At 37.5% G+C, this 16,368-nt stretch overlaps 1 protein-coding gene across 1 annotated transcript in view; it reads left to right on the top strand.

The window, feature by feature from the left end:
- LOC101847989 (ankyrin repeat and MYND domain-containing protein 1) overlaps positions 1-16,368 on the top strand; it is a gene marked incomplete at its 3' end in the record, with an annotated part of 30,866 nt that overhangs the window by 11,154 nt on the left and 3,344 nt on the right. The window contains 8 exon segments of the mRNA XM_005106349.2: positions 902-1,003; positions 2,026-2,133; positions 3,166-3,297; positions 5,155-5,262; positions 7,396-7,561; positions 9,568-9,745; positions 11,666-11,820; positions 13,042-13,136. Of these exon segments, the coding sequence (XP_005106406.2) occupies positions 902-1,003; positions 2,026-2,133; positions 3,166-3,297; positions 5,155-5,262; positions 7,396-7,561; positions 9,568-9,745; positions 11,666-11,820; positions 13,042-13,136 (1,044 nt within the window).

Raw genomic sequence — 16,368 nt, 5'->3', positions numbered from 1 at the left:
TCTCTCTCTCTCTCTCTCTCTCTCTCTCTCTCTCTCTCTCTCTCTCTCAACTATGATAACGCTCTTGTGCCTTTAGAAGGTTTTGAATAATACAACAACTCACTAGATTACCTCATTCATCAAAAAGAAGTAAAAAAACGTGTAAAGTGTTTGTAAATAAGAAGGTCACAAGTCGTTTGTGGGGCAGCGTGGTGAAATCAGGCGCTTGTCAAAATAACGATATTGAAGAAACTGGTTTGGCAGTTTTTATCAAAGTTTTGTGTTTTGGCTCTCCACCTTTTGTGTCCACTTAGGAACACATGTCTGTGTATATTTTTACTGAAAAACATTGATTAAAGGCACAAAAAATGTAAATTTTTCAGCCGTTTTGAATTTTTTGGTCAAATTGTTTTTTTTTTGTGCTCAACACCTTGTATGTCCTTTCAAAAACACTTTTACGTGTGGATTTTATTGAGCAAAAAACATTGATTAAAGGCACACACAAAATGTAAAGTTGCCAAGGACTCCTAAGCAAACAAACTTAGGTGACCATTTTGTCACTAATTTTACTTCTGAAACCAGGCGACCCCACTTCCTTCAATGGCTAATATCTTGAATTCTATTCAAGATAAATGGATATACTTTACATCGAAAGCAAGGCAAACGAACAACCTTTAAATTGATACCAATAACTCTATATTTTACTTATTTTACTTTTACTTTTTCATCCTCTGTTGCCATTAAGCATCGAGGGGAGATGCAGTTTTCTATGGTAGGCCAGCTCCACAGCTTTTTCAGTTGTAATGTTTTGTTTTCTTAGGGTTTGCTTTACAACCTCGATCTATATGCCTAAAAAATAACAAGGGCTTAATTCCATGGGGTTGTGACTCATTTCTGCCTTTTCCTTACTTGTGTGTCCCAGGAGGAAGAGTGGTCCAAGGACGTCATCTCTGCAGAGTCTAAAGCTTTTCTGGGAGGTCGGACTGCTCTACAGATAGCATGCGCTCGAGATGACAACTACAAGGTACAGTTTTTGTATTCCTTTTCACGTTTTACTTTCTTTGTATGCACTTCTTTTGTCATTCGGTCTTTCCTTTCTTATATCATTATCTTTATATTCACTTCTTTTGTCACTCGGTTTTTCCTTTCCTATTTTAATTTCCTTTCATTCACTTCTTTTTGTCTTTCCATCTTTCCTTTCCTATTCGTCCTTTCCTTAGCACTCACTTCCTTTGACATTTTTGGACAAATGTTGGCTTCGTTATGTAGTTACAGCTTCATTACATTTAATACAGACTTCAGACCAGATTAAATAAGATTTTTCCCCACCAGATTTAACAAACATCTAGATTGTTTTATAGAGTTCTCATATCATCTCATACATAATGTGACTTGACATTTCCACAAAGGGGATGACTGATGACATGCTGAAGCTGGCAGATCAGAGTTCCCTCTGTCTGTCTGTCTGTCTGTCTGTCTGTCTGTCTGTCTGTCTGTCTGTCTGTCTCTGTCTGTCACTCTCTAACTCTCTCTATACCTATCCCTATCTTTCTCTCTCTCTCTCTCTCTCTCTCTTTCTCTCTCTATCACTATCTATCTCTCTCTATCCATCTCTCTCTACCTCTCCCTGTCTCTCTCTCTCTCTCTCTCTCTCTCTCTCTCTCTGTCTTTCTCTCTCTATCACTCTCTATCTCTCTCTATCCATCTCTCTATACCTCTCCCTGTCTTTCCAGTGCTGGGTGTTGAACAGGCATTTCAGGGCAAGTCTCTCCAGAATGTCCTCTGAAATGTTGCAGTATCTTGACTATTTCCAGTTTCAAAACGTGTTTCCCATTTTGATTCGTTGCGTTTGGCTTGCTTCTACTTGTTTTTGCTTTCAATCTCTGTGGTAGCATTGGTAGAACATTGACTGAAATTTGCCGCTTGAGAATTTCCTTGTGGTGAAACAGTGGAAATCACCCAGATGCCTTTTGTTTCTTTGCTTAGATACATTAGCTAGGTCAGTTGTGACAACTCTATCAATTTGATTCTTTTGTTTGTTCGTAGCATGCCTGCAAGGTGGTGCGGCTGCTCTTAGAACACAAAGCCGATGCAAGTCTTATGTGCAATGGATTCTCCCCCCTGGCATTGGCCATTACAAGTGGAAATGATTTGGTAAGTACCTGCAGTTTGAATGTATCTGTGACTTGATCTTAGCCATGCGGCATGTCCGTCTTACTACACGTCTTTGATGAGTGACCCAGTTGAAAGAAGTGTCTCCTTATTTAACAGCAATTTTTTAAACGTGTTTTAACTCTTTAAACCCTGAGTTTTTTTCCTCCGTTTCCCAGAAATTTGTCTACAGTCACCTAAACCTGGTGCATTATATCTCCTTATAACCCCAAACGCTTGCCTCTAACTTCTAGTATCTAAATGGCGGAAACAAAGGCTTAGTCATTTCTAAAAAACTTCCTTGGTTCGGGAATAGTTAGGAAAAACAAACTAAAACTAGCACTAAATACAGCGAAACAGTTGTCACCAGTTTGGACGCTCCCAGCGTTGGATGGGGTATAAAGAGTTAAAGCTTTATTCAGTTGTTCCAATGATATAATTCTATGACGAGTTGAAAATAGTTTACTGTATTCTAATGACTCTCTTCTCTTGAATCGATAGCAACCCAGACACAACCTCTGTCAAATGAAAAGAATGAGGTAAACCAAGCAAATGATGGATATTCTCCTTTCCTTGCAGTAGATTTATCTTTGGTGTTGTTCTGTGTTGGCAGTGATTAAAATGCATTTTTAGAAAAAGTAAAAAAAGCCAAACAAACAGATGAATACATATTTTTTTCCTTTGAAGTTATGATAATGACAATAACAATAACAACAATAATAATAATAATAATAATAATAATAATAAAGATGATATAATAGTAATAATAATGATAGTAGTAAAGATAATCATAATAATAATAATAATGAGAGTAATAATAATAATAATAATAATAATAATAATAATAATAATAACGATAATATTAATAATAATAATAGTTCATCCTTCAATGTCTGACAATGACTTGAAGTACTTGATATTTCTCTACATAAGGAGTGAGTGGAATGGGTTTTTTTTTTCTGAAAAAGGAAATATAGCCAAGCAAACTTATGAAGAATTATTATTTTTTACCACGGGTATAATTTGTCTCTGTAGGCAGTGGATGAATTGCTTTTGTTTGGGGCTGACCCAAGCCTCACCCTGACCCATGGGGTGGGCAGCGCCCTGTGTGTGGCCACCAGCACAGAGTATGAACACAGGAGAACCATCCAAGGAAGAATGCAGCTCGTAAGTACATGCTTGCTATCGTTTTTTGTCATGACGCGGCAGAATCAGGCGCTCTTCAATTTTGGGGCATATGGAGTTGTTGGTAGAATCTTAAAGCTTGTTTATTTTGTCTTTCTTTCGGGTAAAAAATACCGGTCTATCTTGAATAAAAGTCGAGATATTTGCGATTGAAGGAGGTAGGGGTAACCTGTTTTCGGTGGTAACATTTGCGAGAAATTGGCTGCCAAAGTTTGGTAACTTTTATAGGTTCAGAGTCCTTGAAAACTGAGACGTACATATTTTGTGCCAGTAATCAACGTTTTTCAGTAAAATTCATGTAGAAATGTATTTTTATATGGACATAATAGGTACTGAGCCAAAGAACAAAAACTCGACAAAAATTGCCAAAATATAGGAAAAATGCCTGTTTCTTCGATTTCATTATTTTGACGAGCGCCTGATTTCACCGCGATGCCTCACATCTTAGTTTTATCCATCACCTGAACCCTGATGTAATGGGGGTACAGGGTGGGCGGATGTGGAGATGATGTCCTGTTAGCTCTCTATTACATGATTTTATATTGAGGTTGAAGTCAGTAAATACCCAGTACATTATTTTCTCATGTTTTGGGAAACTGTTAGGTTTTCGTTAGGGGTCTTCAGTGCTGTCTATTGTTCCTTTTGTTATTTTGATACTGAGTGAACTGCATCTTGTGAGGTTGACAAAACAATTGAATTTTCATCATTTTGAGTTAGCAAGCACATTTATGTAGCTGGAGAGGGTTAATTGTGTATTGTTGTTTTTTTAGTTTTAATTTCTCTATGTGTTTTGACAAGTGACAGTTAAAGATCATATTGAACTGAACTTTTCATGTACGTTTCTTTATGGTGAAGACCATTTTGCAATCATTTAGTGAACGGTTAGCACTTTAATAATACTGTGGGTGGTTGGCATGCGCTCTGGTGTGGTTTGGTCCTTCTTTCCTACCAAACATCTATCGTCCTTATCCCTCCTCCTTTTTTTTTCTGTGTGTTACCCTCTATTAACCCCTCTGATCTTCAGCAATGATATGATTAATTGTGTTTCAAGTGCTGTAAAGCTCTTATTAAAACTATGTATAATAATACCAAGATATGTACATCGTAAATGCTGGTGTAGAACGGAAACGAATGCGACTACACACCAGTAGATTCCTCAAATAGCAAGGGTCCACTTTCCTTTTTTTATTTATTCTGTCTTCCGATGTTCTTCAATGTCTCATCAAAAGCTACGTCAGTGGTGTAGTGGTGAAGAGCTCCACCATTTCGCCCACAAAACTTGTGTTATTTGTCATTTGGGTAGGTATTTTTAATCACGCTCTTTGTCAGTCTGTTGGCACATTGGTACCCCCTTGATCCAGGTTGACCCTTGTAGACATGATCAAAGCTGCCCAATTCTTAAATGATCTAAATAATAATAATAATAATAGATAGCATTTGTATAGCGCATATCCCCGCTCAACAGCAGGCTCTATGCGCTTTACACTATATTATTACCCCAGCAGACCATAGAACACTCCGAAACATTCTCAGCTTCCCGGGAAGCATACAGTGCAAGCAGCCGATTAAGCGCTCAAACACTAACAAACTGACAAGATCTTTCGCTGTCTATAGCTGGGTACCTATTCCCACCTGGGTGAAGTGAGGAAAATTCGTGTAAAGTGCCTTTCCCAAGGACACAACGTCGGGCCCTTGACGGGATTCGAACCCACGACCTTACGGTTGCGAGTCCGAGAGCCTAACCACTAGGCCACCGACGCCACTAAATACCGTCGATGGGGCCCTAAAACATATACAATTGCATATTTACTGTCTCCTGTCATTTCTATTTCTCCGTAGGTCGATAAATTAATCAGAGCAGGTGCTAATGTCCTGGCTCCAATCCAAATTGGAGCAAAGAGGGTCACAGGCACAGCTGTGGATTATGCTTACTACATGTTCAACCAGGTATGAGTTCACTCGTGAGAGTGTCTTGTTTTATCTGGTGTCTTTGTGATTTTCCTTTTAATGATAATTGTCTGAACTCACTGAGGATCAGCCTTGATATCATTTTGCCAAGCGTCAGAACTGGACGTTAATTACACCTTGTTTTGGAAACCCAAGCTCGTTTTGTGCAGAGGTGAAGATATTGCTCATCTTATTTGCAGTGTAGGCTTACTTAATGCTAAGCACAGTTGTACCAGCATTTCATTTGTGAGTTCTTGGTGTTTCATTCTGACTTGAGGAAAAAGTTTTGGTCAGTACTTCTTACACATCTAGCTCTTTTTTTTCTGTTTGGTTTTTCAAAAACATTAACTAATGATCCCGCAGAGTTTCTTGAAAATGAATGCAAATTTTCACTTTCCAGTAGCATTCTAACTGGGAAAAATTGATTTTTAAAAATGTGATATATAAAGAATATAGCTTGTTTTATAAACTGAGACATTTTTGGCTTGGTCCCTAGTGAGTTAGAGAATTGCATACATCTCTTCTATTTAAAGTGTGCAGCAGGCATTCAAGGCTTTCTGTTTCAATCATTTTTTTAACCGTGGTTCCTCTTCCTTTAGTTCAGGCTTTGTTACCACCCAGTTTTTGGAAAACAAAAAAATAAGTCTCCAACTTTTCCTTGTTTTTTTTGGTAAAAAAGAGAAATTTTGACTTAAAGAAACTACTGTACTACCAAAATTAGGGTTTGAAAAAATATTTTTTTGTGTAGATAGAAAGTATGTTGCTGTGAAGTGTACGAAACCCTAATAAGTGATCATTTTGAAACAGAATCTGTGCTTTGTTTTGAATGTGTCTCCCTCATCTCCTGTGACAATTTCATTTGTAATGCTTTATTCTCTCATACTACATAAGACAGGATCTCAAAGGGAACAATATTACAGTGACTACTTATTTGCCTGCAAATTTGGAAAAAAATATTGCAATGTCACTTGTGACATTTATAGAACGATAATGCTGAGATAGCTTTCCCTAAACATGTACGTTTCTGCACTTCTCTGTCAGAATAGTTCTCAGAAAGTTCTCTGCAAAAGGTAGATTTGCATGTAAATAATACTGACCCTTTCTCAGATTTATGTTTTATTTTTCTATCCAACGCATTTGTTTTTACAGCACAATTTGAACATGTTTCTTCTTTGGAGCATATTAAGGAAATCAAGATCGAAAAGGGGGGGGAGTAGTACTTGGGCAATCTACTTCTTCTGTGTCTACCGTCCTGACAACACTGCATTATGCATTCTGTCAAGACAAAAAAAGGCTGTAGATTTTAATACTTTAAAAACAAACAAAATATGGGAAAAACAGACTGACTTAGCATACGACTGGGCTATGTGGTTAGAGTTGGAATCTATTTACCAGTATAGAGTGTTTAGAAAGTTTTTGAGGCTGTCTATCCTTCACTTCACAACAATTACCCATTTTGTATTGATAGGAGCACACAGTTCAGTTCTCTGTCTTGTTGTCAAACTGTTTCAATTTATCAATAGTTGTCTTATGCCATGAGTATTAAGATGCAAAATTCTCACTTTGTGTTGTTTTGAGATTTGGTGTAATGATCAAAATCACATGGCCCCTTCACTGTTCTTGTCACATTTTATATAAATATATGTGTGTGTATACCTTCTTTGTTCTCTGTCATGGCTTCTTTATGATTTTTTTTGGAGTATTTTCCAAAAACGATAAAGTATAAACGACTAGAATATTATTGATGGATGAAACTTTATCTGCTTTAGGAAAAAAATCACATTTCTTTGGTCTTTGCCAGACACCAAAGCTCATTCAAGATAATTTTTATTCGGACAAATACATCTGTTGTATTTTTGAAAGGACATGTGCATTGCTATGTTTACTAGACTTTGATACCATGCAGTGAGGCTTTGAAATAATTTGTGAGATTTCTTAAAGGTAATTTATTTTTGTGTGTGTATAACACTGTCACTTTTTTGTTCAAAGAATGCCATCTGGAGATATCTTTAGTAGTGTACATTTTCAATTGGAATTTGGTTTTCACATGGTAAAATTGCTTGTTCGGCTTATTACACTCTTTAAATTTTACATGTGATTGTTTTGCGCATGCCAATATTTCACCTTTTGTAGGACCGACGAATTGCTCACATGCCTTATCACGCCCTCACGCATGCCGAACGGGAAACGTATAACGCCCGGCGCAAGCTGCTGGCTCACATTGGTGATATAATGCGGAACAAAGCGGTGGAGAGGGAGAAGAGGAAGAACTTTAATGATGAAAAAGAGGGAGTAAGAAGTGAGTGTACAAGATATATGCTCGAAAGCACTGTGTGAGTCTTGTTATGTAAGCACAGTAATATCATACACTTTTCAGTCCTTGGATACATAAACTTCACATCTTCATTTACCTCCTTCAACTTTTCTCACGCAGAATCTATTGAACTTTTTGAAAAAAAGATATAAAATAAATGTAGTCTAACTCAGTGTGCTCATTTGTCCATAATGCTGGATTGTTATAATTGTAGAATTTGTGACGACAGTGACAGCCAGGGTGTTAATTTTTTTGCGAACTAATTTTAGTTTCTATTTTGTCATTTGATCCTGGGAAAATTACTTATTCTTGCTTTTTATGACATTTTGAGCCCTGCCCCCCCCCCCCCCCCCCCGAATCTGTTGGGAAACATCTTTGAGCTCCTGAAAGATAGGTCCTAGATTTATTCCCCATACAGGAGCGTCAATAGCTCAGTTTGTTTCAAGATGAACTAGAATGCAGATGGCTCTGGTCCAAAGCCTCAATGGGGTGTGCTTGTACTTGGCCTGTGTAGGGAGTTTCCAGGGATCTCCACCCACTTAGATGCCCTCTCTGCTTTACTCTTGCGTGTCCTTTCGGAGATGGATGTCAAATTTGGAGGCCCCGCCTTTTAAATGACCTTAAGGTCTCCCTGGCGGCGGTATACTCACACCATACCTTGTGTCCATGGGAAAAGCACTTCACACAAATTTCCTTCACTTCACGCAGGTGGGAATGAGTATACACTTGCCTATGGAGAGTGAAAGATCTTGTCAGTTTGTTAGTGTTTGAGTGCTTAATCCGCTGCCTGCACTGAAAGCTTCCTGGAAAGTAAAGAATGTTTCTGAGTGTTCTAGGGTCAGTTGGGGTAATAATAGTTGTACAGTGCATACAGCATGCTGCGGAGCATGGATATGCACTATAAATGCAATTGTTACATGAATGGCCGGTGCCTCTATAAATAAATCATTGATGGTCGAGGTCAAATGCAATTGTTATTATTATAATCTATTATTGTAAGGGTCACTGTGAAATGTTATAAAGAGCTGTGTGGGTAAGAGTAACCGCTGGCTATAGTGTATTAGGCAACAATGGGGTAATATTTGAGAAGTAAGCGGAACTGGTATAATCTTACATGGTCCATTCCAGCTGGACAACTGGGAACATGTCTTTGAACTGTTTATTCAAAGTTTTAATTAAGCTGTAGCTTGTTGCCACTGTGTTTCTGTGATATGATATTTTACATAAATTTGGTTTCTCAAGCTTGATCTAAACGACATTAATGATTCTTTCAGATATCAGATTGTGCAGTGCTTTGCTGTGTGAACGAGTGTGTTTGAAAAACCCAGTGTTGCTATGTATATCTATGTATATCTGCTCTTGCTATCCTATGTAACAGATGTGTGTGGTGTGTGTCAGTGTTTTTCTATCTCAAAATCAAATATAACCTTCACATAGAAAAAAGATGTCATTATTTCTGGCTACAGAAGTTATGAATTTCCTTATATATATCAGTTATCATCTCAAGATATAGAATCTAGACCTGTAATGTGATGTAGTAGTGCCCTCTTTAGTAATCTACTTATGCTATTTTATGCATATCCCCGCCAAGTCTCTCGCAGTGCCTCTTAGCTGTGTCACCTGTGGACGTTCTTTGTTAAAATTTGGTATTTTTTGCGTTCAAAACTGTCAATGTTCTCTGTAGAAAAAATATGAACAGAAGATATTGTGCTCAGGCCTTAGATTTAATTTACTTTGAGTTTCTTTTCTGATTTTCAAAGGGTATGATAATAATTGTGCTTCTAGCTGGGAAGAGGCAATATTTATATTTTTCTTCATATTACATTTTCAATATTTGCATTATTATTGGAGGGTGTTTCTTTTAAACAATCCGAAGAAAAACTGTAGGCCTATTGTGCACAAAAGAAGACGATTATTAAACTATTATGTCCATACTTATTGTTATGTGTCTAAGCGAGCTCTTTAACTCCTGTTTTGTCTTAATAATGAAGGCCAGAGTCCCAGCGCCAACTTTGTTTACATCGGTGCCGGTGCTAAGCTTCCTCCGGGGGTCAAGTCAAAAGCGGGTGCAAAGGCAGGTCAAGGTCAGGTCAAATTTGAATCCCCTGGGAACGAAGAGGAAGAGCTGAAAATGGCTATGGAGCCAGCCAGGGCACCATCGCCCACGAGGTTTGTTGTAGTCTTTGTATTGCTGTCCTTGTCATTTTATGCGAACAAAGTTATGAAATTATGCAAACTGATCCCAAAAATGTGAAATTATGCGATTCTGTTAATTTTAACAAAGAATGATGAAGGAAAATATTCAGAAATTATGCAAAAAAATGATCAAATTTTGCTGAATTATGCGGGGTGCATAAAACCACAGGGACAGGTATTGTTGGTTCTTCAGTTTCCTTTGTGCTCGGGGTGGGTGGAGGGTGCTACCTGTAGATCTGACATCTTTTTCTCTTTTTCTGCTGTTTCTGTCTGTCTGTTTTAAAAAATTTGTTTTCTCCATGCACCAGATGTTCATTATTGTTTGCAGGTAGCTGGGAGGTATTGCAACAGTGGTAGGTTCTACTTCTTTTTTGTTCCCTATACTGTTTCTGTCTGTCTGCCTTAACTCTTTCCCTGCATTTAAATAACCAACATTGTGTCAAAACACCTTTCTGTACTCAAACTCAAACTTATTCATTCATGCTATTATTAGTTCTGTTTTTTTTTACGCTGTAAGTGATGAGGATGTTTTTACCAACAGTAGGTATTTCTTCATCTGAAGTTCTGGCTCATGGACTGTTGCAATGGCTCCTATTTGTCTTTCACTTTTTTCTGTGTATAGCTTCTATGTCTTTTTGTTCTCTCGAGAAATGTCTCACAGTTCTCTCTTATAGCTGCTCAGTTGCTGGTGTTCTTCACGTTTACATGAGTACGAGTACTTCTTCTGCACTTTCCCAAAATGACGTTATTGTCAAATAGTATGCACTAGCTCTGCACTATGGTGCAAAGTCAACTTCATAGAGGAATCGAATATTGTGCCTCAACTGTGTCATATCTGTGACAGATAGGATGAAGTAGCTTAAGAGGTGATATTGATTCACATGATTAAAGTCTGAGATACTGTGAGCAAAGTATAGGTTGTGACATAGTGATGTACATTGTAGGAACATTTTTGTCAACGTCATCCCACAAGCGTCTAATTAAGTCATCAAAAAAAAGCTTTTTGAAAATTAATTTTCAAGAAAAAACAAAGACAGCAATAAGAAAACCGACCAAAAATACAGTCAAAAGTCTGCTCTAAACACCACCTGTCTAAGACTCACTTGAACATAATCTGTCCCTGTCGTTTTATGCAAGAAAAATTTTCTGAAATTATGCAAACTGAGCCCAAAAATGTGAAATTATGCGATTCTGTTAATTTTAACCAAGAATGATTAGGAAAATAATCAGAAATTATGCGAAAAACGATCAAATTTTGCTAAATTATGCAGGGTGCATAAAACCTCGGGGACAGCATAATGACGTCTTCCTACTTCTCCCCTTGCATTTTTTCCCCTCATATGGCACTGTCTAAGAGGACTGCCTGTCTTAGAGGACGACTGTCCTCCTTTTTTTTACTTTTCTCCTTGACAGTCGGTGGTTGTCTTGAACAGGTGTGACTGTATATTTTAAGAGGCTCAAAGATGTCTTTTTTGAATAACAAAATTTTGTGCTGACTCACAAAAATTCACTTGAGCGATTGTGGAATGACACTGACATTATAAACCATTGTTCTAAGATGAGAGGGTCATTTGGAGCCCCAGAGTTATGCTGCTGTAAGCTGACTAAAGGTCTTTTTTTCATTTTGGTGTCAAAATTTTTTATTTGCTAAATCGAAAGTTTGATCATTTACCCTACTTGTGTGAAAAAATCAAAGTGAAACTCTGACTAGTTTTTGAATAAATTCGAATTCAAATTGAGAAAAAACGCTATTTCTCAATGGTTATGCAGACAAAAAAACAACTCTTTTTCTCGAGACTGCTGTGAATTTTAAAAAAGGCGTTTTGTCAGCTTACGGCAGAACGGCTTTATTGGGAAGGAGAATTCCTTCATTCCACTGTCCTCACTCCTCAGAAAACCCATGTTTAAGTACTGCTATGAATGTGGCCGGTCTGTTGGTGTTCGCCTAGCTGCCTGCACCCGGTGCAAGGAGGTCTACTACTGCAGCAAGACCTGCAAACTCAAAGCCTGGAACGCCAGACACAGAGAAGAATGTATTCGCATTGGAGGTATAAAGTTATAGATATTTCACGCTCTCATGATTTTAGAAATTATCTCTCCTTTTTTTTGGTTCTATTTAGATAGTGTAAGTCTTATTATGCTGCATGCTACGTATAAAAAAGTAGGAAAGAAGGGCTGGTATGAATCATGTCAGCTGCCAAAGTGTACAGATAGGCTTTTTGAACATTTCAGTGTTTATATCCAGACAGCTCAAAAGCTTGCTCATCCTCAAATCTTTTTAGTTTCATATGACTGATTGATGTAATTGAAATGAGATATCTGTTTGAATAGCTTGTTCAAATGAATGAAAAAGAGTAGAAAATTGTTACTTGATTTTTAATCAAACTCTTGCAGTGCCAGTTACAACAACTGCTTTTCTGTTTTCACTTGTCCGGTTTTGATGACCACAAAGCCTGAGAATCACTTCTCTTAGTTTCTACAGTTTTGCGTCTTGTGTAACTTTAATTATCCTCCTAACGAGTGTCCGTGAAGTAACATTCAGGTACTTTGCTGTCGCTTGCAGAGGACATGAATTTAAGTATGGGCAAGTTATTTTCATCAAATATTTCTTTCTGTCTGCTGACCTATCTCAGTCCAGGTTGGCCCTGACAGACAGGGTGAAAGCAGTCAGCTTCCTAGATATCTAAATTGTGTCAGTGGGGATGTAAAACATCAATGGCTGCATTCTAATCACAATGACCCACCAGTAGGTTCTTGATGAACATAGCTGTTGCCCTGTTCAACTTCTTAGCACTTGGAAGTTGTTATGGTGCCGATAGATTGGGAAAACCTGCGCTCGAACTAAAGTAGTTTGCCAAAGAAAAAAGCATCTGTGCCTGCCTTGACGAGCTTTGCAGTACTGTTTATGATGTGTACATCATTATTTAAAAATGTTAAAAGTTAGAGTATATCCATGCCCACCACCTCCCTTGTCTCTCTCTCTTTCTCACTCTCTCTTTCTCTCTATATATCTCCTCTTTCTTTCTATCTTTCTTCCTCTCCCCCCCCTCTCTCTCTCTCTCTCTCTCTCTCTCTCTCTTTCTCACTCTCTCTTTCTCTCTATATATCTCCTCTTTCTTTCTATCTTTCTTCCTCTCCCCCCCCCTCTCTCTCTCTCTCTCTCTCTCTCTCTCTCTCTCTCTCTCTCGCTTTCCCTCCCTTCCTCTCTTTCTGTGCATAAAACAAAGTTGTCTTTCCTTCTTTAAAGGTATTTATTTTCATTACCACAGGTCGTTCTCGGAGCCCCAGTCCCAAGCACAGAGCCAGCAGTCCTACAGCTGCAACGGTCGCTGACAGGGGAAAGAGGACAGCTGTTAAAATCCATGTAAGTTCTTCAGTCACTCTGCCACCTTAGTAAAGCTGATAAAAGAAAGAATCCTTTTTTGGCTTAAACTTTCCTATCTGTATTTTAAGTTTGTTGTGTTGAGTCATGAAAGAATTATGTGTGCTGTTGCTCATTTTCAGCACACAAAGTTCTTGACATAAGAATAAATTCAAATGATTTTCAACCAGTTTTACCACAGAGAGAGGACCTTTGTTTTTGATAAAGGGTATCCCTAATGGATTGTAAATGGGTATTACCTGTATTACCTATTGCAACTTGTTCCTTCAATTTTTTTCAATGTTTTTTTTCTTCATAATAGGTTCCTGACAAAATATGGCAGGTGCATTTGTTTTGATGTCTGTTATTTTCACCTTCTCTGTGAATGAAGAGACTAATAATGATAATGATGTCAATGTATCTGCAGAGGAGAATATTTCTTTCAGAAAAATAGAAGAAATGAAGATTAAGATGACTTGTGGCTTCCGCTTTGACCTTTGACACCAATTTTGACAGAAGCTTCATTTCCACTTGTGGATGTGTGCGGCTTATGGGTTTTTCTCTTGGCTTTAGCATTTCTAATTCATGAAGCCTCATATGATTTGCTGTCCTCTGTGACTGCTTCTCTCCAACTGGATCTGTCAGGAGCTTGGCTCTCTCGTGCCAGGGTGTTAGTGTTCTGAATGAAGAGACTACTGGATTCTAATATGGCTGTTAATGTAAGGCGGAGGGTATATTCTCACAAATTTTTATGTGGTATTATAGACCAGATACATCTTGGAAGTATCTGTGGTGGTTTTGTTGGGGTTTGGGTAGGTGAGGAACATCGGATGAACCATAAGTTGGATGAGTGCTTGCCTCTCATGCTTAAGTCCCTGGTTCAATTTGCGGTCTATCCAGAATTGCAGTTTATGATTCTGACATGGTTTTCAAAACCAGGTCCCAGGGATAGGTAGGATCTGATGTTTTGTCTGATCAGATATGGACTGAGAATTCCAGGGTCCTTTGTACTTGAAAAGTCACCTTGGTTGTTAACAGTTGGGAAAGAAACAGGCCTTCTTGTCTGCTATTCGTTTAAAGCAAGCTTTGAATGTAATCTATCCCCAAAACTGAAGAACTCCAGTCAATTACTAAAGGTATTAAACCTTGGAAAATATGTAATCTGGCTGCATGAAAGCCAAGGGATTCTTCTCTTTGGTGTGGAAAATGAGCTGCATTTATAATGTTAGTAATACAGGGAAATGAAAAACCTAGAACTGTGTACCCTTGGAATGTGGTGGAAGAATGCAGATGAAGATGGTAAAGGTGAAGAAGAAGAAGAAGAAGAAAAAGAAGAAGAAGAAGAAGAAGAAGAAGAAGAAGAAGAAGAAGAAGAAGAAGAAAGCCGTATTTCTTGGTTAAATCCTGAAAGTCATTCTGAGAAATGATATATTGATATTAGCATTAAAAAAGAGATATCAATAATCTCTTTGCATGGAGCTGTTTATTAATATTCTAGAGATAGACTACAGTGTAAAACAGGTGATTTTCATTGGGATTCTGCAGGATCATACCGAAACTAAAATCAACGTAAAATAGGTCTGTTCATCAGGTTTGAATGTTATTGTCAATTTGTGTTACTGCTCACCTCACAAGCAACTCTGCATTAAAATCACAAAGCATGTAGCACCTGCTTCGAATCACAAAGTAGATTTGCAAATTCAGAAAATACATTTCTTGAAAAAGAACAGCACTGATGTCTTTCTTTTAAGTTTTTTTTGGTTTTTTTTTGGGGGGGGGGAAGAGGGAGGTATTTTTAAGATAGTTGTAATGGTTGGAAAAGAAAGGAGGGATAAAATGTGCCTTTAGAGTGTGGCCATTTTTGTAAAGCACGTAATATGGTACTCCATGTTTCTGTCTGTCATGATTGATGCTTTTGAGGTAGTGAAAGTCTGTAGAAGTAGGGGGATGTCAATTGCTGTTGCAAGAAAAGTGAATAGCTCCAGTATTTTTACCATCTCTTGAAAGCAGGCTCAAATGGCATTGCTCTTTCTTTATTTTGATGCTGACAATATATTTCAAGTCCTTGTTTTCCCAGCCTATCTTTTGGCTGTTATTTTAAGACCAAATGTTTGCAAATAACCGGTACATCGAAAGGTCAGTTCCCATCTTTCAGTCAATATAGATTTTGTCTTCTGTTATATGATAAGTGCTGTGTGGAGTAGAATATTCTCATGTCTTGTTTACAGTGGAACTTTAATGAACACGCACTATAAATTGACATATGGTCTTTTAAACAGCAAGTAACCTTATGTTTAAAACTTAAGCTATGGATGCTGATAACTAAGTTACCACAGTAATCCGCGGTTAAAAAATGCTTAATTCCCTTTGTTCTTTTATACGTGTAAGGAAAAAAAAAATAAAATGGAGTAACTGGGCTTTCTCATGATTGTGAAATATTGTGTTTTATATGGGGGTTTATGTTCTTTGATTTGAAATTATCTCAAGAGTAGGCAGACTAACAGTAAAAGAAGGAGTGCTGATTTGTTGAGGAAAATTGAATATGGCTGCTGCTTTCTTTCAGAACTTCAGTTTCTTGCAAAAAACGGTAATTTGAGTCCTTTTGTTCTTGATGATTGTTTGTAGTGCCGTTGGATTAGCGCCAAACTGCGTTCTGCCGTCTTGGCGTTGAGACAAGGGCTGACTCAACAAGTCTAATAATGAGTTCTTTAATTTTTTTCAACTGAACAATCATTCATATGTTTATATATTATGTCACTTTTTCACTTCCGTATAGTGATCACATTGGTCTAGACTACATTTGATAAGACTAATCTGTTATGCTTTAAAGTCTCAGTGGTCGTTACATTTAGACTAATTCAACATGACAGGTTCAAATTGCTAGATTCTTGATGTCTGTTGTTGTTTTTTTTATGACAAGGTAGTTGATGGAATGGAAACATTGCTCTATGAAAAACTTGTTCAATAGAAAGTAGAATGATTTTTATCTTTTTCTGTATTTTTCTTTCATTGTCCATTTATTCGATGCACTGATACGTTGTGACATTTTAGTAATGAGGTATAATGTAGCTATTAGTCAAAACTAACTAATCTTGAAAAGAAAAACCTTTTGATCTCTAAAAATCTGTTCTACAGTATTCTAGTATCACTGCCTTTGTTTTCTACTGTAAAAAGGATGGGGGAATGAATAGCAAGTTTTTTTTACTCTAAGCTAAAAAAGAGGTAAGGGAGAAGA

This window comes from Aplysia californica, unplaced genomic scaffold (assembly GCF_000002075.1).
Source record: "Aplysia californica isolate F4 #8 unplaced genomic scaffold, AplCal3.0 scaffold00528, whole genome shotgun sequence".
Classification (NCBI taxonomy): Eukaryota; Metazoa; Mollusca; class Gastropoda; order Aplysiida; family Aplysiidae; genus Aplysia; species Aplysia californica.
This window is presented reverse-complemented; position numbering and strand designations above follow the sequence as displayed.